General features: G+C 33.6%; 2 protein-coding genes across 2 annotated transcripts in view; both read left to right on the top strand.

Moving 5' to 3' along the window:
* The first annotated feature begins 1,547 nt into the window (after nt 1–1,547).
* Nucleotides 1,548–6,055, top strand: LOC149719843 (ATP-binding cassette sub-family C member 3-like). Its single transcript, XM_089857956.1, has 6 exons — nt 1,548–2,029; nt 2,130–2,423; nt 4,601–4,775; nt 4,837–5,091; nt 5,689–5,892; nt 5,969–6,055. The coding sequence occupies exons 1-6, from the start codon at nt 2,007–2,009 to the stop codon at nt 6,053–6,055; spliced, it is 1,038 nt and encodes a 345-aa protein (XP_089714082.1). The 5' UTR covers nt 1,548–2,006.
* A 15-nt stretch (nt 6,056–6,070) lies between these two features.
* Nucleotides 6,071–26,725, top strand: part of LOC149719842 (ATP-binding cassette sub-family C member 1-like) — a 30,111-nt gene continuing 9,456 nt past the window's right edge. The window contains exons 1-4 of the mRNA XM_089863014.1: nt 6,071–6,133; nt 6,210–6,356; nt 6,808–6,898; nt 7,326–7,696. Coding sequence (XP_089719140.1) covers nt 6,071–6,133; nt 6,210–6,356; nt 6,808–6,898; nt 7,326–7,696 — 672 coding nt within the window. The remainder of the gene's footprint in view (nt 6,134–6,209; nt 6,357–6,807; nt 6,899–7,325; nt 7,697–26,725) is intronic.

The raw sequence follows: 26,725 nt of genomic DNA, 5'->3' as shown, positions 1-26,725 counted from the left end.
TCCGAGGGAGTTGAAGGGAATATCCGAGGGGGTTGAAGGGAATATCCGAGGGGGTTGAAGGGAATATCCGAGGGGGTTGAAGGGAATATCCGAGGGGGTTGAATGGAATATCCGAGGGGGTTGAATGGAATATCCGAAGGAGTTGAAGGGAATATCCGAGGGAGTTGAAGGGAATATCCGAGGGAGTTGAAGGGAATATCCGAGGGGGTTGAAGGGAATATCCGAGGGGGTTGAAGGGAATATCCGAGGGGGTTGAAGGGAATATCCGAGGGGGTTGAAGGGAATATCCGAGGGAGTTGAAGGGAATATCCGAGGGAGTTGAAGGGAATATCCGAGGGAGTTGAAGGGAATATCCGAGGGAATTGAAGGGAATATCCGAGGGAATTGAAGGGAATATCCGAGGGAATTGAAGGGAATATCCGAGGGAATTGAAGGGAATATCCGAGGGAATTGAAGGGAATATCCGAGGGAATTGAAGGGAATATCCGAGGGAGTTGAAGGGAATATCCGAGGCAGTTGAAGGTAATATCCGAGGGAGTTGAAGGTAATATCCGAGGGAGCTAAAAGGAATACCCGCAGGAATTGAAGGGAATATCCGAGGGAATTGAAGGGAATTTCCGAAGTCAATTATATACATTAAATTCTAATGATATTCTTAAGAACCTTAAGGACTTTTTTCTTAAGACAATTGCATACAATATATTCTAGTGATTTTCTCAAGACCCTTAAGGAATTATTTCTTAAGAAAATTGTATACAATAATTTCTAATGAGTTTCTTAAGATCCTTATGGAATTATGTCTCAAGAATATTATCCAAAGGATGTTCTTAAGATTATCCTTGGATAAATTTTCCTTAGAATACTCCCCCAAGGCCTCCATAAAACTCTTTAGGAATTTCTATGAAGTTCCAAAGAAACATTTTGTAAGGGAGTCGGAATTTTTGCTTAATTCTCTTATGGCATGTTTTATCTTTATTTCGAGCGTAATTAGAGTCCAAAATAAATTTTTTTTTAAAAACATTGTAGAGAAAATTAGGTTAAACGCGTTTCTGATACTCGAAAAACTCTCAGTGAATATACATTATTAAATTTAACAACGTCTGTATCTACTGCTTGGCCGTTAAAGCCTCCAAAACCCACTTAGTACCCCATACAATTGCACAAGGTTAAATCTTTCTGCCGTTTACGGATGTTTATAAGTCGATTAAATGTCTGACTTCATAAGCAATTTCACACTGCATGCGAAAACTGCCCTCGCTATAAGGGGTGTAGTTCAGCATATAAGAACTACACTTCCTCTACTGGGATATGGTTCTGCATGTAAGAACTATCCTCGTTTCAAGCGGCTAATTTTATTTACCCACTTCTCTATATATTTCCCAAGAAAATTCAATAGATATTTTCCACTAGAATTCCAAAGATATTTCCCAAGAAAATTCCCAAAGACATTTCCCAAGAAAATTCCCAAAGACATTTCCCAAGTAAATTCCAAAGACATTTCCCAAGTAAATTCCAAAGACATTTCCCAAGTAAATTCCAAAGACATTTCCCAAGTAAATTCCAAAGACATTTCCCAAGTAAATTCCAAAGATATTTCCCAAGAAAATTCGAAAGATATTTCCTAAGTAATTTCCAAAAAAAGAGGCCAATATTCCCCAATTTCCTAAAGAACGCCTTAAGGATTTCCAAAGAAATTTCCCAAGGAAGGAAAGAAGATTTTTGTAAGGGACATCCACCATAGTCTACTGTAAAGTTGGATGTCCATCAACAGGCTAATCCTTTCTATGCGCAACAACAAAATCTTGTTGTTCGCGATTTTTACCATTATCTCTATGGCCAGTTTCGTACTTGCCCGCGAAGTTGGGGTTATTATGAACTCCTGCTATAAGATGTATGCCTATTATGGAACATATACTCCTGAGTTTTTTCCATTAAAATTACATTTTTTATGATTATATTCAAACATTAAGAAATCAAGGGAAGATGATGCATCGTTTTGTTCACGAATGGTACATTCATGGCTTACCAGGTAAATCTAGTCCCGTTCCTGTGTTCTTATATATTGCCTTTACTTGAAGGTATTACAGCGCAGCTCATCATGTTCTTCTAAATTTTTTAACAAATTGCAGCGCCCTGTGGGAAGGTTGGAAGAAAAATCTGGAGTCATTGGATGTGTACGATTTGAATGACTCGGAGCGAGCGCTGACTGTCTCACGAATTTTCGAAAAACACTGGAAACCCCAAGCTGAGACCAAAAGTGATGGCGAAGACGTGAAAATTTCGGAAGAACGAAACAGACCCACTTATCAAAGCAAGTCGATTGCTTGGCCCTTGTGTAGGACAATCGGATCTTGTTTGATAGCTGGAGTGGTCCTACAAGTTCTGTCCGACGTAATTTCTATCGGTCCTGCCCTTTTAACAGGGTAAATAATTTCACTTTTTCAACCATATAAGAAACGTCATAAATCTTCGATTGAACCAAGCGCGAATTTATGCATTTAATATCGAATACCGAAATGCTACTTTTCTTTTGTCGCCAGTATCAAGGAAAGGTTTTACTGCAATTTACCCCTCCGTTTAGGCCTACTTCAGAGCTGCTTGGTCATAACTTATCCTTCATTTGAATCGCCACCAACCTTATACTTTGTAGGTGGTTCTTGTTCACCGGTTACAAATAACGCTTTAAAAAAAGCGCAGGGTTTTAAAGATTACTTCAGTGCAGTAAAATGTACCAACAGTGTACCCCGATTACACAGAAAGACCGGCCCTTGGGCGCTAGCGGGTGGCAATTCACAATGATTCTCTTTCATGTACACTAATATGTTTTATCGGGGCCTCCGAAATGATCTAGGCCCGTGCCTCTCGCGAAGCGAGAATATTTTTTTAACAAATTTAGCTCGACGTGTTTTCTCGCTTGGTGGCGCTTTAAGTACCGTAAAATAAAAATATGTTCAGCCTCGTGACCCCGTCGACTGCCACAATATTAGGACAAGGCATAGACGTAGAGCGGTGTAACCGAGGAGGCGGATAGTAAAAAAACGTTTTAGAAAATTTCCGAAGACCTTTATTAAACAATCATGCCAAAGAAGTAAAGGATAAAAAAGCTAAGGTTAAAAAAATGAAAGTTTTTGAAGGGGTAAAAAATCCTCTAATGGTATTTGAAAACCGTGAATTAGCAACTTCAAGAAGTTTTGTTTTACTAAAAAAAACAACGATGTTAAAATCGCTTAATTACTTTTTTGTCCATACAATCTAACCAATAGATACAATAAAAAGTGAATAGCCCCTAAAAATTACGTTAATTTAATGGTGAAACTTTTCTCTTTCATAAAATGTTTATAATTGGTTCCAAAAATATCAACGATAATTTATAGAAGACCCCGGTCGCAACGGTAATACAAGAGCCACCTAGTACGCATATAGGGTGAAAATATTTCTTCCATGAAACTGGATATTTCCCCATATAAAATCGACACGCACGGGCCTAGATCATTGCGGAGGCCCAGTTTTATTTATAGTGTTATTAGAAGTGAGATGAGACTAGAAGTGAAGGGCTCTAGCATTGATAGTAGATCCTGGCACTAGTGAACAAATTTGAGGATTTTATGCCGCTTCCCACGCGCTAAAACTAGAGAGAAAAAAATTGGTCGAGTTCCAAAAACATTTCCTACCCCCTTCCCCTCAACCTAAAGCCGCGAAACACGGCCGCGGGTGCTGGAATCTAGTTCGGCCGTCTACCACCACGAGCGTCTCACGTTTTCGAGGGTAAATTCAGAAACCGCTACCAGAGGGCCAAACGTTCGTGTGTTATCAAGAATATTCACTTTCGCCGAGTGAAGAATTTGGTTAGCTCAGTACTTCTGGTCTCATTTCACTTCTGGTGTTACGTTACTGAGGTTGGCGGGCAAGTCCGGAGAGTCATGCATGGTTTACTGATGTGGAAAGGTTGGAATTACCGATGTTTATGGTAATATTGGTGTGCAATCAATTGATTGAATTAAATAGTGATTTAGGATTAATGATTAAATTAATTAAAATAATTAATATAATTAAAGAAAAATTGCAACATCTGGACTCCAGTCAATTGATAAACATCACTCACGTCAGCCTGGTCCAAACCAAGACTTTTTTATAATGTCTGCCACTTCAGTCTTAATATAATTAAAATTTACCGTTTAGGTTTATAAATTTACAACGTCAAAACTTTAGCATCAAAAGCGTGACACTCTTTTTGACTTATAATTTAAATGTTTTTATCTTCATCGTAACAGTATCACTTTTAGAAATTATTGGAATTTCGCGAGATTTGAATTGAAAGTCTTTTCTTGTTAGCACACTCAAGCCTAGCTTCCGTAGCTTTTCAACCAGCTTGAAAATTGTGCAAAATAGCTTTGAACGTGCGTAGAAAAGGTCCAATTACATGAGCAATAACATTTTCGTTTTCGGTGGGGTCAGCTTTTTGAATGTGTTCATTCCTCTGAATATTCTCTAAAACTGAATCTAACAAAGGTTGAGATTGCAAGTGGTTGACCGCACGCTGCAATGAACTAAGTAAACTTTGCAATCGAGTTATAATCAGCTTCCTCAATTTTGTATTCAGTTCCATTATTGATTACTCTACGAGCGAAGATCCTTTATGGAAGGGGGTTTTCTACGCTTGCCTTTACGGTTTGGCCGGTCTTGCGCAATCTTTGTTGCAAGAAGGCAGTGCCATTTTCCACACCAAACTAGTATTGAGACTCAAATCCGCCACCATGCACGTTCTGTACAAGAAAGTAAGATAGTGTTATCGTGACAGTGTGATGCTAGTTTATTAATGAGATTTCGTCGAAGCAGACATTTCGCTTGACGAGCAGCGATCGACGTGACCTGACAATGGGCGAAATTCTGAACACGATGTACGTCGACACGAACAGATTCCAAATTCTATCGCCGCAACTGGGCCTCTTGTGGTCGGTCCCTGTTCAATTAGTACTGTGCTTCGCCTTCATGTATCAAGAACTGGGCTATTCAGCCTTTGCCGGCATCGTACCTATTGTCGTTCTTTTTCCACTGAACTATCTCAGCACCAAGAAATGCAAAGAATTGCAGGTAAATTTTATAAAACTAAAACTCCACTGGACCGTAATCAGAAATATACGCGCATATATAGTAATCACAATCTCCAGTAGAACGCATCAATTAACAGCTATTTCAAAAAGTTCGCATTCGAAAAACTGTTGCCAGGTGAAAAGATTGAAAGTGTGCGGTTAACCGTTTCAATCGAATAATTCGATCGAATTCCAAGCGGAATAATTCGATCCGGTATTCGATGAGCCCATTTTCACTATTCGGTTTAAGTTCGACTATCCATAAATTTAGGTCCTTGGCACTAGAGAGACCCACCTTATTTTAAAAAATGTCATCCCAAATTTATTTGTCTCCCATCAAAAACTACCACACAAGTGCCTAGGAAAATTATAACAAATACTTGGCCACCAAGGAGGAGAGGTATTTTGAAATTCAGGAGCTTCTAAATGTTTTTCTCCTTGCTTTGTATCAACTATTCGCGAATGGTTAAGCCTAGTATTCGCGAGTAAGTAGGCTTAACTATTCATGCGCTTTATTGAGGCAAATATTAACTTTTACTACAATATCACGACCGGCGAAGTTTCTGTCAATGAATTCTTAAGTTATCTCGTTTATTAGATTGAGCTTATGAAGCTGAAGGACGAGAGATTAAAAATGATGAGCGAAATGTTGAACGGAATCCGCGTCTTGAAGTTGTACGCCTGGGAGAGATCCTTTCAGAGAATCGTTCTTGAAATCAGGAAGAACGAACTTGCACTCATGAAGAAACAAAGCCTCTTCCAAGGAATAAATATGTTTATAACTGCTCTTATCCCGATTTTGGTACGAACATAAGTGGATTATTATTATCGATCCTGCAGGCACATATAGAGGTGTTGAGATTTCGGCTCCGTAATAGTTTCTTCTTCGAGCGTTCTCACTCGTCTCAAAAAGGCGGATGTCCCTGAAATCTCTACGCTTTCACCAGACTCAAGAAAGGCGATAATGCCACATTACAACAATGTTAAAGCACACGGAGGACACGGGTTCAAGCTTTTTTTACTGTTGGTCGACATGCCTTTCTGTTAAACTATTCATCTTCAGGACTTGCACACTATATTGATTTTGAGTTCCTACAGATACTGTTTCTAAATTTTCAGATTACTTCACCTTGTTTCGCCATGTACGTATTAATCGACGAAGATAACGTTCTCACCTCGAGGAAAGCTTTCGTGTCCTGGCAGTTGGTACGATTATTAGCGATGTCGATGAAGACGTTTCCGGATTTAGTAAATACCCTAGTTTTGGTAAGAACGGTGTCAGGGAGGTTCAAAAGATACATCTAGAATTTGCTTCTCCTACTAAATTTAATGTTTTCCGATCATCAAAGATGCAAGTACGCCCAAAATACAAGAAAACGTGGGTACAGTAAACAGGCCTAGGCGTAGCTCTCGTGATTGTATCCAATTTCCTCGACTTAGGGACATGGATAAGACCTAGCACCCTTCAGCCTGCTTAATCTAGACTTTCTTTTTTAATATATATACTTTTGGTATTAAGCATCATTCGATTGTCATCGCTATAATACTTCAAAATTATAGTTGGCGTCAATACATAACGGCAACTAATTGCATGTTTTAGTACAATACGTTCTCGCAACAAATATGTATTGTTTTTTGATAGGATTGTCGCCTTGACCTTCCCTTTAGTTTAAAACATCTCAAAATGACATAAATCCACAAAAAAAGTTCTTTTTAGACACACGTCTCGGTAAGAAGAATTGCAAACCTGTTGAATCGTGGGGAAACCAAGCATTACGTGGAGAAGATGGCTTGTGACGCACAATATGGTATGCCAATTAATTAAAGACTTTAAAAAACGAGATAAGTCGCTTATTAATGGCGGCAGCTTTTCCTACCCAAGCGTTCGAAATGAAGTTCAAAATTAATTGAGGTTAAGACGCGAGAAGTGATAATAAGGATCTTTTTCAGAACTTAACTAACCGATCCGGAGCATTGCTATAAAATGAAAATATCCTCCTATAATCATCAAGTTTATTCCCAAAGTAGGTTTAGATCGCTGATCAAGAGGAATTCTAGCCCAATAGTCAATTTTAGAAGGAAACTCCGCAGAGACTCAACTATCTCCTTTTTATTAGTAAAATAAGCCATTCAACAAGTCATTCTTATAGAGGGAAGCCAGAAGATATTTTTGTACTCGCAATTGATCACATTAGACTATATGTTAACATCAATTTATTTCTGTGAAAATTTCAGCAATTGAGATTCGGAAGGGAACGTTTCATTGGAACTTGGAAGAGGCGGCAGCGACGCCTCTTCAGGAGATCAATTTGAAAGTGTCCCGCGGTTCGCTGGTAGCCGTGGTGGGTCCGGTGGGCTGTGGCAAGTCTTCCCTTTTGTCCGCTTTGGTGTCCGAAATGCAGAAGGTGGAGGGGGAGGTGAGAGTGGTCGGGAGAGTGGGGTACGTCACTCAACAACCCTGGATCCAGAACACCTCACTTAGAGAGAACATACTCTTTGTTGACGAGATGGACCAGGAAAGATACGACAATGTGATACGCGCATGCGCACTACAACCGGACCTCGACCAGCTGCCGGCTGACGACGAAACGGAGATCGGAGAAAGAGTACGTAATATCAGAAGTAATTTAAGAAACCTCCCTACGGGAGGGAAGTATACAAGACGCCATAGGCATAACGTTAAAACACGCGAGACATCCTCGAAACGCCAAATACCGTATTCAGACACTATTGCTCATGGACAAGGTACGGTAGATCTTAGTCCTTTGATATGGTCGTTGGAAAGGGAAAGAGTAAAAAGTGCCCTTAAACTAGTGTAGTCTGCTTAGCCGTCTGTCGTAAAGAAATAGAAGATTCATGGTTTTGCTAACAAATATTCACATACGGTTATTTCGAAACGAAATTCTAGTTTGTTGTGAAGCCAAGAAGAAGATGAAAATTAGTAATACCAGAACAAAATTTCGAGATAGATAATAACACCATTTTAAAATCTATCTATGTATAGTGTTAGTCATATACCATGGCAAGGTAAGGGTTTAATTCAATTTTATGCAAAAACCTATGAAAATCCTATAATCGAGTTATTAATGATTGATTATCATCAAAATCTAAAAATGCTGCATGAATTATTTCATTGGAAAAGTTTAAAATTACAATGAGTCTGTGAAATTGACTTAACTTAAGCAGCCGACGCAATCGCGAAATCAGAGAATGTATTCCTACGCTCTACGCGGCGCAGCCCTATTTTTTAAACTTTGTTTACGGCTGTATAAGTGCGCGGGGACATTCGCGGTACGAGGATGTATCGGGAAAAATTCGCCTTTGTATACTTTCCTCCCGAAGGGAGGTTTCTTATATTACTTTTGGTAATATTGAAACCAACAAGATGACCGAGGGTTTTAGCCATAATATTAGCCACATCGTTCTTTGCTTAAGAAGAAGATTTAATGAGAAATGAACATAATACAAATCATCTAGTCCTACGCTGTTCCATATTCATCGGGATATGTGAATTTCCTCAAGACTCAATGGAATCTAGCCCTACTTGAAAATAATCTCCACACAAGAGAACGATGACTCTTTTTACCTCTCCGAGTGACAATGACGTCACGGAAAGGTATTACACTGGACGTGTGGGTGTGCGTTTGCATTACTATACTTATGAGGACCGCGACGAGAAAACACACCAATCCTGTGGGGACCGTAGTCACTTATGGGGACGCACACCCCGGTCCCCATTAAACCCAAAAATAACATATGCTCAAATTAATTATTTTTTGATTTTAATTGCTTAAAATTAGTTTTTAAGGTGGTCCCCACAAAGGCGGTAAATTACACATTGCCAATTTTGTTTAACACACGGACTGATAATAGAGCCCCCTTATCGGCCCTCGCAAGAACTAGAAAGCACACACTACTTTTACTTGAAATTTAAAATTTACACCATTTTGTGTCTAATTTTGGATTTTTAAACCCTTTACGGGGACCTTTGACCCAACGGTTTTTCATGTTTTTTGCTTCTAGTGAAAATAATGCGATTTATCTAGATATCGTATAACGAAGTAGAAAAATCTTCGTGTTTTTGATGTCTTTCTGTTAAATTGAAATTTGTAATAAATAATATTTTGTGTTTAAATTTGAATTACTACATCCGCTATGGGGACACCATTCCCAACATTTTTTTATTATCTTTCATATGGATTAATAAAAGTTAGCTTTGAAGGTTGTCGTGTATAGTATTATTCAAAAAAAAAAACCCTTTTACTTGAAATTTAAAATTTACACCATTTTGTGTCTAATTTTGGATTTTTAAGCCCTTTACGGGGACCTTTGACCCAACGGTTTTTCATGTTTTTTGCTTCTAGTGAAAATAATGCGATTTATCTAGATATCGTATAACGAAGTAGAAATATCTTCGTGTTTTTAATGTCTTTCTGATAAATTGAAATCTGTAGTAAATCACATTTTGTGTGTAAATTTGAATTACTACATCCGCTATGGGGACCCCATTCCCACATTTTTTATTATCTTTCATATGGATTAATAAAAGTTAGCTTCGAAGGTTGTCGTGTATAGTATTATTCAAAAAAACCCTTTTACTTGAAATTTAAAATTTACACCATTTTGTGTCTAGTTTTGGATTTTTAACCCTTTACGGGGACCTTTGAGCCAACGGTTTGTCTTATTTTTCGCTTCTAGTGAAAATAATGCGATTTATCTAGATTTCGTATAGCGAAGTAGAAATATCTTCGTGTTTTTGATGTCTTTCGGTTAAATTGAAATCTGTAGAAAATCACATTTTGTGTGTAAGTTTGAGTTACTACATCCGCTATGGGGACCCCATTCCCAACATTTTTTTATTATCTTTCATATGGATGAATAAAAGTTAACTTCGAAGGTTGTCGTGTATAGTATTATTCAAAAAAAATCTTTTACTTGAAAATTAAAATTTACACCATTTTGTGTCTAATTTTGAATTTTTAAACCCTTTACGGGGACCTTTGAGCCAACGGTTTTTCATGTTTTTTGCTTCTAGTGAAAATAATGCGATTTATCTAGATATCGTATAACGAAGTAGAAATATCTTCGTGTTTTTGATGTCTTTCTGTTAAATTGAAATTTGTAATAAATAATATTTTGTGTTTAAATTTGAATTACTACATCCGCTATGGGGACCCCATTCCCAACATTTTTTATTATCTTTCATATGGATTAATAAAAGTTAGCTTTGAAGGTTGTCGTGTATAGTATTATTCAAAAAAAAACCTTTTACTTGAAATTTAAAATTTACACCATTTTGTGTCTAATTTTGAATTTTTAAGCCCTTTACGGGGACCTTTGACCCAACGGTTTTTCATGTTTTTTACTTCTAGTGAAAATAATGCGATTTATCTAGATATCGTATAACGAAGTAGAAATATCTTCGTGTTTTTGATGTCTTTTTGTTAAATTGAAATTTGTAATAAATCACAGTTTGTGTGTAAGTTTGAATTACCACATCTGCTATGGGGACCCCATTCCCAACATTTTTTTATTATCTTTCATATGGATGAATAAAAGTTAACTTCGAAGGTTGTCGTGTATAGTATTATTCAAAAAAATCTTGTACTTGAAAATTAAAATTTACACCATTTTGTGTCTAATTTTGAATTTTTAAGCCCTTTACGGGGACCTTTGACCCAACGGTTTTTCATGTTTTTTGCTTCTAGTGAAAATAATGCGATTCATCTAGATATCGTATAACGAAGTAGAAATATCTTCGTGTTTTTGATTTCCTTCTGTTAAATTTAAATCTGTAGTAAATCATATTTTGTGTTTAAGTTTGAATTAATACATCCGCTATGGGGACCCCATTCCCACATTTTTTATTATCTTTCATATGGATGAATAAAAGTTAACTTCGAAGGTTGTCGTGTATAGTATTATTCAAAAAAAACTTTTACTTGAAATTTAAAATTTACACCATTTTGTGTCTAGTTTTGGATTTTTAACCCTTTACGGGGACCTTTGAGCCAACGGTTTGTCTAATTTTTCGCTTCTAGTGAAAATAATGCGATTTATCTAGATATCATATAGCGAAGTAGAAATATCTTCGTGTTTTTGATGTCTTTCGGTTAAATTGAAATCTGTAGTAAATCACATTTTGTGTGTAAGTTTGAATTACTACATCCGCTATGGGGACCCCATTCCCAACATTTTTTTATTATCTTTCATATGGATGAATAAAAGTTAATTTCGAAGGTTGTCGTGTATAGTATTATTCAAAAAAAATCTTTTACTTGAAATTTAAAATTTACACCATTTTGTGTCTAATTTTGAATTTTTAAACCCTTTACGGGGACCTTTGAGCCAACGGTTTTTCATGTTTTTTGCTTCTAGTGAAAATAATGCGATTTATCTAGATATCGTATAACGAAGTAGAAATATCTTCGTGTTTTTGATGTCTTTCTGTTAAATTGAAATTTGTAATAAATAATATTTTGTGTTTAAATTTGAATTACTACATCCGCTATGGGGATACCATTCCCAACATTTTTTTATTATCTTTCATATGGATGAATAAAAGTTAACTTCGAAGGTTGTCGTGTATAGTATTATTCAAAAAAAACTTTTACTTGAAATTTAAAATTTACACCATTTTGTGTCTAGTTTTGGATTTTTAACCCTTTACGGGGACCTTTGAGCCAACGGTTTGTCTTATTTTTCGCTTCTAGTGAAAATAATGCGATTTATCTAGATATCATATAGCGAAGTAGAAATATCTTCGTGTTTTTGATGTCTTTCGGTTAAATTGAAATCTGTAGTAAATCACATTTTGTGTGTAAGTTTGAATTACTACATCCGCTATGGGGACCCCATTCCCAACATATTTTTATTATCTTTCATATGGATGAATAAAAGTTAACTTCGAAGGTTGTCGTGTATAGTATTATTCAAAAAAAACTTTTACTTGAAATTTAAAATTTACACCATTTTGTGTCTAATTTTGGATTTTTAAACCCTTTACGGGGACCTTTGACCCAACGGTTTTTCATGTTTTTTACTTCTAGTGAAAATAATGCGATTTATCTAGATATCGTATAACGAAGTAGAAATATCTTCGTGTTTTTGATGTCTTTCTGTTAAATTGAAATTTGTAATAAATCACATTTTGTGTGTAAGTTTGAATTACTACATCCGCTATGGGGACCCCATTCCCACATTTTTTTATTATCTTTCATATGGATGAATAAAAGTTAACTTCGAAGGTTGTCGTGTATAGTATTATTCAAAAAAAACTTTTACTTGAAATTTAAAATTTACACCATTTTGTGTCTAGTTTTGGATTTTGTGTCTAGTTTTGGATTTTTAACCCTTTACGGGGACCTTTGAGCCAACGGTTTGTCTTATTTTTCGCTTCTAGTGAAAATAATGCGATTTATCTAGATATCATATAGCGAAGTAGAAATATCTTCGTGTTTTTGATGTCTTTCGGTTAAATTGAAATCTGTAGTAAATAACATTTTGTGTGTAAGTTTGAATTACTACATCCGCTATGGGGACCCCATTCCCAACATTTTTTTATCATCTTTCATATGGATGAATAAAAGTTAACTTCGAAGTTGTCGTGTATAGTATTACTAAAAAAAAAACCTTTTACTGAAATTTAAAATTTACACCATTTTGTGTCTAATTTTGGATTTTTAAACCCTTTACGGGGACCTTTGACCCAACGGTTTTTCATGTTTTTTGCTTCTAGTGAAAATAATGCGATTTATCTAGATATCGTATAACGAAGTAGAAATATCTTCGTGTTTTTGATGTCTTTCTGTTAAATTGAAATTTGTAATAAATCACAGTTTGTGTGTAAGTTTGAATTACCACATCTGCTATGGGGACCCCATTCCCAACATTTTTTTATTATCTTTCATATGGATGAATAAAAGTTAACTTCGAAGGTTGTCGTGTATAGTATTATTCAAAAAAAATCTTTTACTTGAAAATTAAAATTTACACCATTTTGTGTCTAATTTTGAATTTTTAAACCCTTTACGGGGACCTTTGAGCCAACGGTTTTTCATGTTTTTTGCTTCTAGTGAAAATAATGCGATTCATCTAGATATCGTATAACGAAGTAGAAATATCTTCGTGTTTTTGATTTCCTTCTGTTAAATTTAAATCTGTAGTAAATCATATTTTGTGTTTAAGTTTGAATTAATACATCCGCTATGGGGACCCCATTCCCAACATTTTTTTATTATCTTTCATATGGATGAATAAAAGTTAACTTCGAAGGTTGTCGTGTATAGTATTATTCATAAAAAACTTTTACTTGAAATTTAAAATTTACACCATTTTGTGTCTAGTTTTGGATTTTTAACCCTTTACGGGGACCTTTGAGCCAACGGTTTGTCTTATTTTTCGCTTTTAGTGAAAATAATGCGATTTATCTAGATATCGTATAGCGAAGTAGAAATATCTTCGTGTTTTTGATGTCTTTCGGTTAAATTGAAATCTGTAGTAAATAACATTTTGTGTGTAAGTTTGAATTACTACATCCGCTATGGGGACCCCTTTCCCAACATTTTTTTATCATCTTTCATATGGATGAATAAAAGTTAACTTCGAAGTTGTCGTGTATAGTATTACTAAAAAAAACCTTTTACTGAAATTTAAAATTTACACCATTTTGTGTCTAATTTTGGATTTTTAAACCCTTTACGGGGACCTTTGACCCAACGGTTTTTCATGTTTTTTGCTTCTAGTGAAAATAATGCGATTTATCTAGATATCGTATAACGAAGTAGAAATATCTTCGTGTTTTTGATGTCTTTCTGTTAAATTGAAATTTGTAATAAATCACAGTTTGTGTGTAAGTTTGAATTACCACATCTGCTATGGGGACCCCATTCCCAACATTTTTTTATTATCTTTCATATGGATGAATAAAAGTTAACTTCGAAGGTTGTCGTGTATAGTATTATTCAAAAAAATCTTGTACTTGAAAATTAAAATTTACACCATTTTGTGTCTAATTTTGAATTTTTAAACCCTTTACGGGGACCTTTGAGCCAACGGTTTTTCATGTTTTTTGCTTCTAGTGAAAATAATGCGATTCATCTAGATATCGCATAACGAAGTAGAAATATCTTCGTGTTTTTGATTTCCTTCTGTTAAATTTAAATCTGTAGTAAATCATATTTTGTGTTTAAGTTTGAATTAATACATCCGCTATGGGGACCCCATTCCCACATTTTTTTATTATCTTTCATATGGATGAATAAAAGTTAACTTCGAAGGTTGTCGTGTATAGTATTATTCAAAAAAAACTTTTACTTGAAATTTAAAATTTACACCATTTTGTGTCTAGTTTTGGATTTTTAACCCTTTACGGGGACCTTTGAGCCAACGGTTTGTCTAATTTTTCGCTTCTAGTGAAAATAATGCGATTTATCTAGATATCATATAGCGAAGTAGAAATATCTTCGTGTTTTTGATGTCTTTCGGTTAAATTGAAATCTGTAGTAAATCACATTTTGTGTGTAAGTTTGAATTACTACATCCGCTATGGGGACCCCATTCCCAACATTTTTTTATTATCTTTCATATGGATGAATAAAAGTTAATTTCGAAGGTTGTCGTGTATAGTATTATTCAAAAAAAATCTTTTACTTGAAATTTAAAATTTACACCATTTTGTGTCTAATTTTGAATTTTTAAACCCTTTACGGGGACCTTTGAGCCAACGGTTTTTCATGTTTTTTGCTTCTAGTGAAAATAATGCGATTTATCTAGATATCGTATAACGAAGTAGAAATATCTTCGTGTTTTTGATGTCTTTCTGTTAAATTGAAATTTGTAATAAATAATATTTTGTGTTTAAATTTGAATTACTACATCCGCTATGGGGACACCATTCCCAACATTTTTTTATTATCTTTCATATGGATGAATAAAAGTTAACTTCGAAGGTTGTCGTGTATAGTATTATTCAAAAAAAACTTTTACTTGAAATTTAAAATTTACACCATTTTGTGTCTAGTTTTGGATTTTTAACCCTTTACGGGGACCTTTGAGCCAACGGTTTGTCTAATTTTTCGCTTCTAGTGAAAATAATGCGATTTATCTAGATATCATATAGCGAAGTAGAAATATCTTCGTGTTTTTGATGTCTTTCGGTTAAATTGAAATCTGTAGTAAATCACATTTTGTGTGTAAGTTTGAATTACTACATCCGCTATGGGGACCCCATTCCCAACATATTTTTATTATCTTTCATATGGATGAATAAAAGTTAACTTCGAAGGTTGTCGTGTATAGTATTATTCAAAAAAAACTTTTACTTGAAATTTAAAATTTACACCATTTTGTGTCTAATTTTGGATTTTTAAACCCTTTACGGGGACCTTTGACCCAACGGTTTTTCATGTTTTTTACTTCTAGTGAAAATAATGCGATTTATCTAGATATCGTATAACGAAGTAGAAATATCTTCGTGTTTTTGATGTCTTTCTGTTAAATTGAAATTTGTAATAAATCACATTTTGTGTGTAAGTTTGAATTACTACATCCGCTATGGGGACCCCATTCCCACATTTTTTTATTATCTTTCATATGGATGAATAAAAGTTAACTTCGAAGGTTGTCGTGTATAGTATTATTCAAAAAAAACTTTTACTTGAAATTTAAAATTTACACCATTTTGTGTCTAGTTTTGGATTTTTAACCCTTTACGGGGACCTTTGAGCCAACGGTTTGTCTTATTTTTCGCTTCTAGTGAAAATAATGCGATTTATCTAGATATCATATAGCGAAGTAGAAATATCTTCGTGTTTTTGATGTCTTTCGGTTAAATTGAAATCTGTAGTAAATCACATTTTGTGTGTAAGTTTGAATTACTACATCCGCTATGGGGACCCCATTCCCAACATATTTTTATTATCTTTCATATGGATGAATAAAAGTTAACTTCGAAGGTTGTCGTGTATAGTATTATTCAAAAAAAACTTTTACTTGAAATTTAAAATTTACACCATTTTGTGTCTAATTTTGGATTTTTAAACCCTTTACGGGGACCTTTGACCCAACGGTTTTTCATGTTTTTTACTTCTAGTGAAAATAATGCGATTTATCTAGATATCGTATAACGAAGTAGAAATATCTTCGTGTTTTTGATGTCTTTCTGTTAAATTGAAATTTGTAATAAATCACATTTTGTGTGTAAGTTTGAATTACTACATCCGCTATGGGGACCCCATTCCCACATTTTTTTATTATCTTTCATATGGATGAATAAAAGTTAACTTCGAAGGTTGTCGTGTATAGTATTATTCAAAAAAAACTTTTACTTGAAATTTAAAATTTACACCATTTTGTGTCTAGTTTTGGATTTTGTGTCTAGTTTTGGATTTTTAACCCTTTACGGGGACCTTTGAGCCAACGGTTTGTCTTATTTTTCGCTTCTAGTGAAAATAATGCGATTTATCTAGATATCATATAGCGAAGTAGAAATATCTTCGTGTTTTTGATGTCTTTCGGTTAAATTGAAATCTGTAGTAAATAACATTTTGTGTGTAAGTTTGAATTACTACATCCGCTATGGGGACCCCATTCCCAACATTTTTTTATCATCTTTCATATGGATGAATAAAAGTTAACTTCGAAGTTGTCGTGTATAGTATTACTAAAAAAAAAACCTTTTACTGAAATTTAAAATTTACACCATTTTGTGTCTAATTTTGGATTTTTAAACCCTTTACGGGGACCTTTGACCCAACGGTTTTTCATGTTTTTTGCTTCTAGTGAAAATAATGCGATTTATCTAGATATCGTATAACGAAGTAGAAATATCTTCGTGTTTTTGATGTCTTTCTGTTAAATTGAAATTTGTAATAAATCACAGTTTGTGTGTAAGTTTGAATTACCACATCTGCTATGGGGACCCCATTCCCAACATTTTTTTATTATCTTTCATATGGATGAATAAAAGTTAACTTCGAAGGTTGTCGTGTATAGTATTATTCAAAAAAAATCTTTTACTTGAAAATTAAAATTTACACCATTTTGTGTCTAATTTTGAATTTTTAAACCCTTTACGGGGACCTTTGAGCCAACGGTTTTTCATGTTTTTTGCTTCTAGTGAAAATAATGCGATTCATCTAGATATCGTATAACGAAGTAGAAATATCTTCGTGTTTTTGATTTCCTTCTGTTAAATTTAAATCTGTAGTAAATCATATTTTGTGTTTAAGTTTGAATTAATACATCCGCTATGGGGACCCCATTCCCAACATTTTTTTATTATCTTTCATATGGATGAATAAAAGTTAACTTCGAAGGTTGTCGTGTATAGTATTATTCATAAAAAACTTTTACTTGAAATTTAAAATTTACACCATTTTGTGTCTAGTTTTGGATTTTTAACCCTTTACGGGGACCTTTGAGCCAACGGTTTGTCTTATTTTTCGCTTCTAGTGAAAATAATGCGATTTATCTAGATATCGTATAGCGAAGTAGAAATATCTTCGTGTTTTTGATGTCTTTCGGTTAAATTGAAATCTGTAGTAAATAACATTTTGTGTGTAAGTTTGAATTACTACATCCGCTATGGGGACCCCTTTCCCAACATTTTTTTATCATCTTTCATATGGATGAATAAAAGTTAACTTCGAAGTTGTCGTGTATAGTATTACTAAAAAAAACCTTTTACTGAAATTTAAAATTTACACCATTTTGTGTCTAATTTTGGATTTTTAAACCCTTTACGGGGACCTTTGACCCAACGGTTTTTCATGTTTTTTGCTTCTAGTGAAAATAATGCGATTTATCTAGATATCGTATAACGAAGTAGAAATATCTTCGTGTTTTTGATGTCTTTCTGTTAAATTGAAATTTGTAATAAATCACAGTTTGTGTGTAAGTTTGAATTACCACATCTGCTATGGGGACCCCATTCCCAACATTTTTTTATTATCTTTCATATGGATGAATAAAAGTTAACTTCGAAGGTTGTCGTGTATAGTATTATTCAAAAAAATCTTGTACTTGAAAATTAAAATTTACACCATTTTGTGTCTAATTTTGAATTTTTAAACCCTTTACGGGGACCTTTGAGCCAACGGTTTTTCATGTTTTTTGCTTCTAGTGAAAATAATGCGATTCATCTAGATATCGCATAACGAAGTAGAAATATCTTCGTGTTTTTGATTTCCTTCTGTTAAATTTAAATCTGTAGTAAATCATATTTTGTGTTTAAGTTTGAATTAATACATCCGCTATGGGGACCCCATTCCCACATTTTTTTATTATCTTTCATATGGATGAATAAAAGTTAACTTCGAAGGTTGTCGTGTATAGTATTATTCAAAAAAAACTTTTACTTGAAATTTAAAATTTACACCATTTTGTGTCTAGTTTTGGATTTTTAACCCTTTACGGGGACCTTTGAGCCAACGGTTTGTCTAATTTTTCGCTTCTAGTGAAAATAATGCGATTTATCTAGATATCATATAGCGAAGTAGAAATATCTTCGTGTTTTTGATGTCTTTCGGTTAAATTGAAATCTGTAGTAAATCACATTTTGTGTGTAAGTTTGAATTACTACATCCGCTATGGGGACCCCATTCCCAACATTTTTTTATTATCTTTCATATGGATGAATAAAAGTTAATTTCGAAGGTTGTCGTGTATAGTATTATTCAAAAAAAATCTTTTACTTGAAATTTAAAATTTACACCATTTTGTGTCTAATTTTGAATTTTTAAACCCTTTACGGGGACCTTTGAGCCAACGGTTTTTCATGTTTTTTGCTTCTAGTGAAAATAATGCGATTTATCTAGATATCGTATAACGAAGTAGAAATATCTTCGTGTTTTTGATGTCTTTCTGTTAAATTGAAATTTGTAATAAATAATATTTTGTGTTTAAATTTGAATTACTACATCCGCTATGGGGACACCATTCCCAACATTTTTTTATTATCTTTCATATGGATGAATAAAAGTTAACTTCGAAGGTTGTCGTGTATAGTATTATTCAAAAAAAACTTTTACTTGAAATTTAAAATTTACACCATTTTGTGTCTAGTTTTGGATTTTTAACCCTTTACGGGGACCTTTGAGCCAACGGTTTGTCTAATTTTTCGCTTCTAGTGAAAATAATGCGATTTATCTAGATATCATATAGCGAAGTAGAAATATCTTCGTGTTTTTGATGTCTTTCGGTTAAATTGAAATCTGTAGTAAATCACATTTTGTGTGTAAGTTTGAATTACTACATCCGCTATGGGGACCCCATTCCCAACATATTTTTATTATCTTTCATATGGATGAATAAAAGTTAACTTCGAAGGTTGTCGTGTATAGTATTATTCAAAAAAAACTTTTACTTGAAATTTAAAATTTACACCATTTTGTGTCTAATTTTGGATTTTTAAACCCTTTACGGGGACCTTTGACCCAACGGTTTTTCATGTTTTTTACTTCTAGTGAAAATAATGCGATTTATCTAGATATCGTATAACGAAGTAGAAATATCTTCGTGTTTTTGATGTCTTTCTGTTAAATTGAAATTTGTAATAAATCACATTTTGTGTGTAAGTTTGAATTACTACATCCGCTATGGGGACCCCATTCCCACATTTTTTTATTATCTTTCATATGGATGAATAAAAGTTAACTTCGAAGGTTGTCGTGTATAGTATTATTCAAAAAAAACTTTTACTTGAAATTTAAAATTTACACCATTTTGTGTCTAGTTTTGGATTTTGTGTCTAGTTTTGGATTTTTAACCCTTTACGGGGACCTTTGAGCCAACGGTTTGTCTTATTTTTCGCTTCTAGTGAAAATAATGCGATTTATCTAGATATCGTATAGCGAAGTAGAAATATCTTCGTGTTTTTGATGTCTTTCGGTTAAATTGAAATCTGTAGTAAATAACATTTTGTGTGTAAGTTTGAATTACTACATCCGCTATGGGGACCCCATTCCCAACATTTTTTTATCATCTTTCATATGGATGAATAAAAGTTAACTTCGAAGTTGTCGTGTATAGTATTACTAAAAAAAAAACCTTTTACTGAAATTTAAAATTTACACCATTTTGTGTCTAATTTTGGATTTTTAAACCCTTTACGGGGACCTTTGACCCAACTGTTTTTCATGTTTTTTGCTTCTAGTGAAAATAATGCGATTTATCTAGATATCGTATAACGAAGTAGAAATATCTTCGTGTTTTTGATGTCTTTCTGTTAAATTGAAATTTGTAATAAATCACAGTTTGTGTGTAAGTTTGAATTACCACATCTGCTATGGGGACCCCATTCCCAACATTTTTTTATTATCTTTCATATGGATGAATAAAAGTTAACTTCGAAGGTTGTCGTGTATAGTATTATTCAAAAAAATCTTTTACTTGAAAATTAAAATTTACACCATTTTGTGTCTAATTTTGAATTTTTAAACCCTTTACGGGGACCTTTGAGCCAACGGTTTTTCATGTTTTTTGCTTCTAGTGAAAATAATGCGATTCATCTAGATATCGTATAACGAAGTAGAAATATCTTCGTGTTTTTGATTTCCTTCTGTTAAATTTAAATCTGTAGTAAATCATATTTTGTGTTTAAGTTTGAATTAATACATCCGCTATGGGGACCCCATTCCCAACATTTTTTTATTATCTTTCATATGGATGAATAAAAGTTAACTTCGAAGGTTGTCGTGTATAGTATTATTCATAAAAAACTTTTACTTGAAATTTAAAATTTACACCATTTTGTGTCTAGTTTTGGATTTTTAACCCTTTACGGGGACCTTTGAGCCAACGGTTTGTCTTATTTTTCGCTTCTAGTGAAAATAATGCGATTTATCTAGATATCGTATAGCGAAGTAGAAATATCTTCGTGTTTTTGATGTCTTTCGGTTAAATTGAAATCTGTAGTAAATAACATTTTGTGTGTAAGTTTGAATTACTACATCCGCTATGGGGACCCCATTCCCAACATTTTTTTATCATCTTTCATATGGATGAATAAAAGTTAACTTCGAAGTTGTCGTGTATAGTATTACTAAAAAAAAACCTTTTACTGAAATTTAAAATTTACACCATTTTGTGTCTAATTTTGGATTTTTAAACCCTTTACGGGGACCTTTGACCCAACGGTTTTTCATGTTTTTTACTTCTAGTGAAAATAATGCGATTTATCTAGATATCGTATAACGAAGTAGAAATATCTTCGTGTTTTTGATGTCTTTCTGTTAAATTGAAATTTGTAATAAATCACATTTTGTGTGTAAGTTTGAATTACTACATCCGCTATGGGGACCCCATTCCCACATTTTTTTATTATCTTTCATATGGATGAATAAAAGTTAACTTCGAAGGTTGTCGTGTATAGTATTATTCAAAAAAAACTTTTACTTGAAATTTAAAATTTACACCATTTTGTGTCTAGTTTTGGATTTTGTGTCTAGTTTTGGATTTTTAACCTTTTACGGGGACCTTTGAGCCAACGGTTTGTCTTATTTTTCGCTTCTAGTGAAAATAATGCGATTTATCTAGATATCGTATAGCGAAGTAGAAATATCTTCGTGTTTTTGATGTCTTTCGGTTAAATTGAAATCTGTAGTAAATAACATTTTGTGTGTAAGTTTGAATTACTACATCCGCTATGGGGACTCCATTCCCAACATATTTTTATTATCTTTCATATGGATGAATAAAAGTTAACTTCGAAGGTTGTCGTGTATAGTATTATTCAAAAAAAACTTTTACTTGAAATTTAAAATTTACACCATTTTGTGTCTAATTTTGGATTTTTAAACCCTTTACGGGGACATTTGACCCAACGGTTTTTCATGTTTTTTACTTCTAGTGAAAATAATGCGATTTATCTAGATATCGTATAACGAAGTAGAAATATCTTCGTGTTTTTGATGTCTTTCTGTTAAATTGAAATTTGTAATAAATCACATTTTGTGTGTAAGTTTGAATTACTACATCCGCTATGGGGACCCCATTCCCACATTTTTTTATTATCTTTCATATGGATGAATAAAAGTTAACTTCGAAGGTTGTCGTGTATAGTATTATTCAAAAAAAACTTTTACTTGAAATTTAAAATTTACACCATTTTGTGTCTAGTTTTGGATTTTGTGTCTAGTTTTGGATTTTGTGTCTAGTTTTGGATTTTTAACCCTTTACGGGGACCTTTGAGCCAACGGTTTGTCTTATTTTTCGCTTCTAGTGAAAATAATGCGATTTATCTAGATATCGTATAGCGAAGTAGAAATATCTTCGTGTTTTTGATGTCTTTCGGTTAAATTGAAATCTGTAGTAAATAACATTTTGTGTGTAAGTTTGAATTACTACATCCGCTATGGGGACCCCATTCCCAACATTTTTTTATCATCTTTCATATGGATGAATAAAAGTTAACTTCGAAGTTGTCGTGTATAGTATTACTAAAAAAAAACCTTTTACTGAAATTTAAAATTTACACCATTTTGTGTCTAATTTTGGATTTTTAAACCCTTTACGGGGACCTTTGACCCAACGGTTTTTCATGTTTTTTGCTTCTAGTGAAAATAATGCGATTTATCTAGATATCGTATAACGAAGTAGAAATATCTTCGTGTTTTTGATGTCTTTCTGTTAAATTGAAATTTGTAATAAATCACAGTTTGTGTGTAAGTTTGAATTACCACATCTGCTATGGGGACCCCATTCCCAACATTTTTTTATTATCTTTCATATGGATGAATAAAAGTTAACTTCGAAGGTTGTCGTGTATAGTATTATTCAAAAAAATCTTGTACTTGAAAATTAAAATTTACACCATTTTGTGTCTAATTTTGAATTTTTAAACCCTTTACGGGGACCTTTGAGCCAACGGTTTTTCATGTTTTTTGCTTCTAGTGAAAATAATGCGATTCATCTAGATATCGTATAACGAAGTAGAAATATCTTCGTGTTTTTGATTTCCTTCTGTTAAATTTAAATCTGTAGTAAATCATATTTTGTGTTTAAGTTTGAATTAATACATCCGCTATGGGGACCCCATTCCCAACATTTTTTTATTATCTTTCATATGGATGAATAAAAGTTAACTTCGAAGGTTGTCGTGTATAGTATTATTCAAAAAAAAAATCTTTTACTTGAAATTTAAAATTTGCACCATTTTGTGTCTAATTTTGGATTTTTAAACCCTTTACGGGGACCTTTCAGCCAACGGTTTATCATGTTTTTTGCTTCTAGTTAAAATAATGCGATTTATCTAGATATCGTTTAACGAAGTAGAAATATCTTCTTGTTTTTGATGTCTTTCTGTTAAATTGAAATTTGTAATAAATCACATTTTGTGTTTAAATTTGAATTACTACATCCGCTATGGGGACCCCATTCCCAACGTTTTTTATTATCTTTCATATGGATGAATAAAAGTTAACTTCGAAGTTTGTCGTGTAAAAAATTATTTAAAAAAACCTTTTACCTGAAATTTATAATTTATCCATTTTGTGTCTAATTTTTGATTTTGAAATACTTTACGGGGATTAATGATGAAAATTTGTAAATTTCGTAAGGGATCGTACAAAGCACTAAAAATATTTTTTATTATTAATAGGGCCTATATATTTTTTTAATTGTTTCTAAAATTGAATTTTACCATCCTCTATGAGGCCATTGTTCCAACGTTCTTTAATGATTTTTGTTCTTGAAGAAAATTTTGATATATACCATTTTAATTGAATTTTATTTGACATTTGGTAGGTGGATCATTGTTCCAAGTTTTAAGTTTTTAATAGTTTGTTTCTTGAGGTTTCGTATTACTTTTTATGATTTTTCTAAATTTATACAAGTATTATTTTTAAGTTTTCGAAATGAATCTTGACAATATCAGCTACTTGATTACGCCTTATGCTTATCGAATTAACGTATTAAATTCCGTTTACTTTTGAATTGAGACATTTTGTTACCCATAACTCAAGCTTAGAGAATATAAGTGTATTGCTATTCTTACGGGGACAAAGTTAACCGGAAATAAGTCATAGATTTTGGTCCCCATAAAGAATGTAAAGAAAATTATGTAAAAGTTTCCTTTAAAAATATTTGGAATTCATTTTAAGATGCAATTTGAAACAAGTCATAAAAGTGAAATATATTTTCGATTTTACGATAAAAGCGGAGGAGATATTGCGTTTTCTAAATGTCCCCGTAAGTGACTTTTTAAACTCGGTCCTCATAAGTAATGTAGGACATGTATGTGTGTCTGTGTGTGTGTGTGTCTGTCACACCCCACGTGACCGCGTTCGCAGTTTGCGTATCGGAGCAAACGTGTTCCCAATTTCCGGACTGCATTGACAGTTCACGGAAATTTGGAAAATTGTGTTTGTCTCCGCTGGCTATTCTACTCCACATGGAAACTATTCTGTACTTGCTGGCTTCCAAGCACCACCATCTTCTGTTCTTCGTCAATTTCACCTTGACACCAGCTTTTATGCGCCACCATCTTTTGTTCTTCGTCAATTCCACATTGACACCACCTTCTATGCACCACCATCTTCAGGTCTTTGTCCATTCCACATGGACGCCAGTCAGTACATTCTGGCTTCTTTTCCTTCGTCATCATTTGGTTTCAAGATATACGCGGCGATCGGCTAGGGTTACGAGAAACGTCTAGCCTCCCAATGGCAGGGCTTCCACCATCGGTTCACGCGAATGCGTTTTTATATATTATTATGATGGAAACGAATCATATATATACCCCAAAATTTGAAGAAAGCGGGCAAGAGGGGTACCCTTCACTTTAAACGTCAATATTAGCAAAGTTTCGAAAGATAATAGGAACAACTTTATTTTAAACGATTTAACTATTTTTAAAGTTATTTACTGGCGATTAAAATAATTAATATCATTTATATTTAATTAATTATTTAAGATAAACTTATTTCTTTGAAGTGACACAAGTGAGAGTTTATATAGAACGAGTAATGAAGATTGCATCTGAATCGAAACACTACACGCATATCAAAGTTAATATAAAGCGAGTAGGATGATAAGATCTCTTACAAAACGATAACATTTCCGTTTTGCAGAATATTAAATGGAAATATTTTAAATAATTTTTGGCACTACGATTCTTTCAGTAGTTGTGTAGCTATAAAGTTCTGTTTCATCTCAATATTCCAAGAACATCTTTTGATATTAACATTTCAAATTTGGTGTTTACTTTTTAATTCAGATTTACTACATTTATATATAGTGTAAACGCAACTTTTAATTTCACTACGATATATGGATTTTAATACTTCTTCTCTCTATAAATGTTGAAGCGATTGGGTCTATGAAATAAGATACCCTAGATTTAAACCAGAATTGAACTTGTTTCGTGTTCTCTTACAAGGGGTGTTAACGGTTCAGAGTGAGCCGAAAGTTAAATACACACTTAAGTGATACATATTAGGTCCTCATTAGAATTATGAGAATACACGGGGAAATGTTAAACGATCAAACCTTTACAAATGACCTTTGCAATATCCCGCCACTTTGAGCTACGTATTTCCGGTTTTTCTCATTGACTGGTGGATCCATGGACGAAGTTATACTGAAGAACCAATGGCAGCCTATTACTGCCCCCATTACTAAGCGACTAAACAACCAATGTAAAGCTTACCTCCCCCTTTTCAGCCCCAAAATGGAGGTGGTTATGAAAATGCGGAGTCAAATCCCCGAAAACGCTAGCGCCATCTAGAAAAAATAAGACTTTACCTGCTTCCCTCGTTAGAACGTTGAGACCCCCACTATTCGGTTTGCTACTATCTGCCGCTAGAAGGCGAATTAACAAGTATTTTTAACTTTCTCCCTCTGCCATCCGTCCTTCAGTATTGGTTCGTCCATGGTGGACCTGTGTTTGGAAAGTAAATTCGACTCGACTCGGAGAGGTTTATTTTGGTTTCCCAACTTGTTCTGTATAAGGAACGTTTGTTGAGACAAATGAGATCGTTATAAACACTGCCTTAACACCATGCGAAGTACAGTACTTGCTTATGCTTTTCAAATTGCCCTCGATTTGTGTCAAAATACACGTGTGTTTATTATGATACCAGAATTTGCGTCTATTTTGTCACATATCGAGAAGCATTTTAAAAGCAAACAAGTTGGGAAACCAAAATAAACCTCTCCGAGCCGAGACGAATTTACTTTCCAAACACCGGTCCGCCAGGCAATGAGACAAACCGGAAATACATAGTTCTAATCGGCGAGATATTGCCATGATCATTTGTAAAGCTTAAAGCGTTTAATAATTTCCTGCGTATCCTCAATAATTCTAATGAGGACCTAATATCTATCACTTAAATGTGTATTTAACTTTCGGCTCACTCTGAACCGTTAAGACCTCCTATAAGAGGACATGAAACAAGGTCAATTCTGGTTAAAATCTAGGTTATCTTATCTCATAGACCCAGTCGTTTCAAAACGTATGGAGAGATGAAGTATTAACATCCTAATTATTTAATAAAACTAAAAGTTACGTTTACACTATATATAAATGTAGTAAAGATGAATTAAAAAGTAAACACCAAATTTGAAATGTTAATATCAAAAGATGTTCTTGGAATATTGAGATGAAACTGAGCTTTATAGCTACACAACTACTAAAA

This window comes from Phalangium opilio, unplaced genomic scaffold (assembly GCF_054372755.1).
Source record: "Phalangium opilio isolate 3A_F unplaced genomic scaffold, DU_Popi_V2 ptg000002l_1, whole genome shotgun sequence".
Taxonomy (NCBI): Eukaryota; Metazoa; Arthropoda; class Arachnida; order Opiliones; family Phalangiidae; genus Phalangium; species Phalangium opilio.
This window is presented reverse-complemented; position numbering and strand designations above follow the sequence as displayed.

Bases quoted from the DNA above. Each gene is read 5' to 3' on its own strand.
- LOC149719843 (XM_089857956.1), top strand. From the start codon at position 2,007: ATGGTACATTCATGGCTTACCAG. The intron at 4,776-4,836 runs GTAAGATAGTGT...TCGTCGAAGCAG, and splicing joins TGCACGTTCTGTACAAGAAA to ACATTTCGCTTGACGAGCAG. The intron at 5,092-5,688 runs GTAAATTTTATA...CTCGTTTATTAG, and splicing joins AGAAATGCAAAGAATTGCAG to ATTGAGCTTATGAAGCTGAA.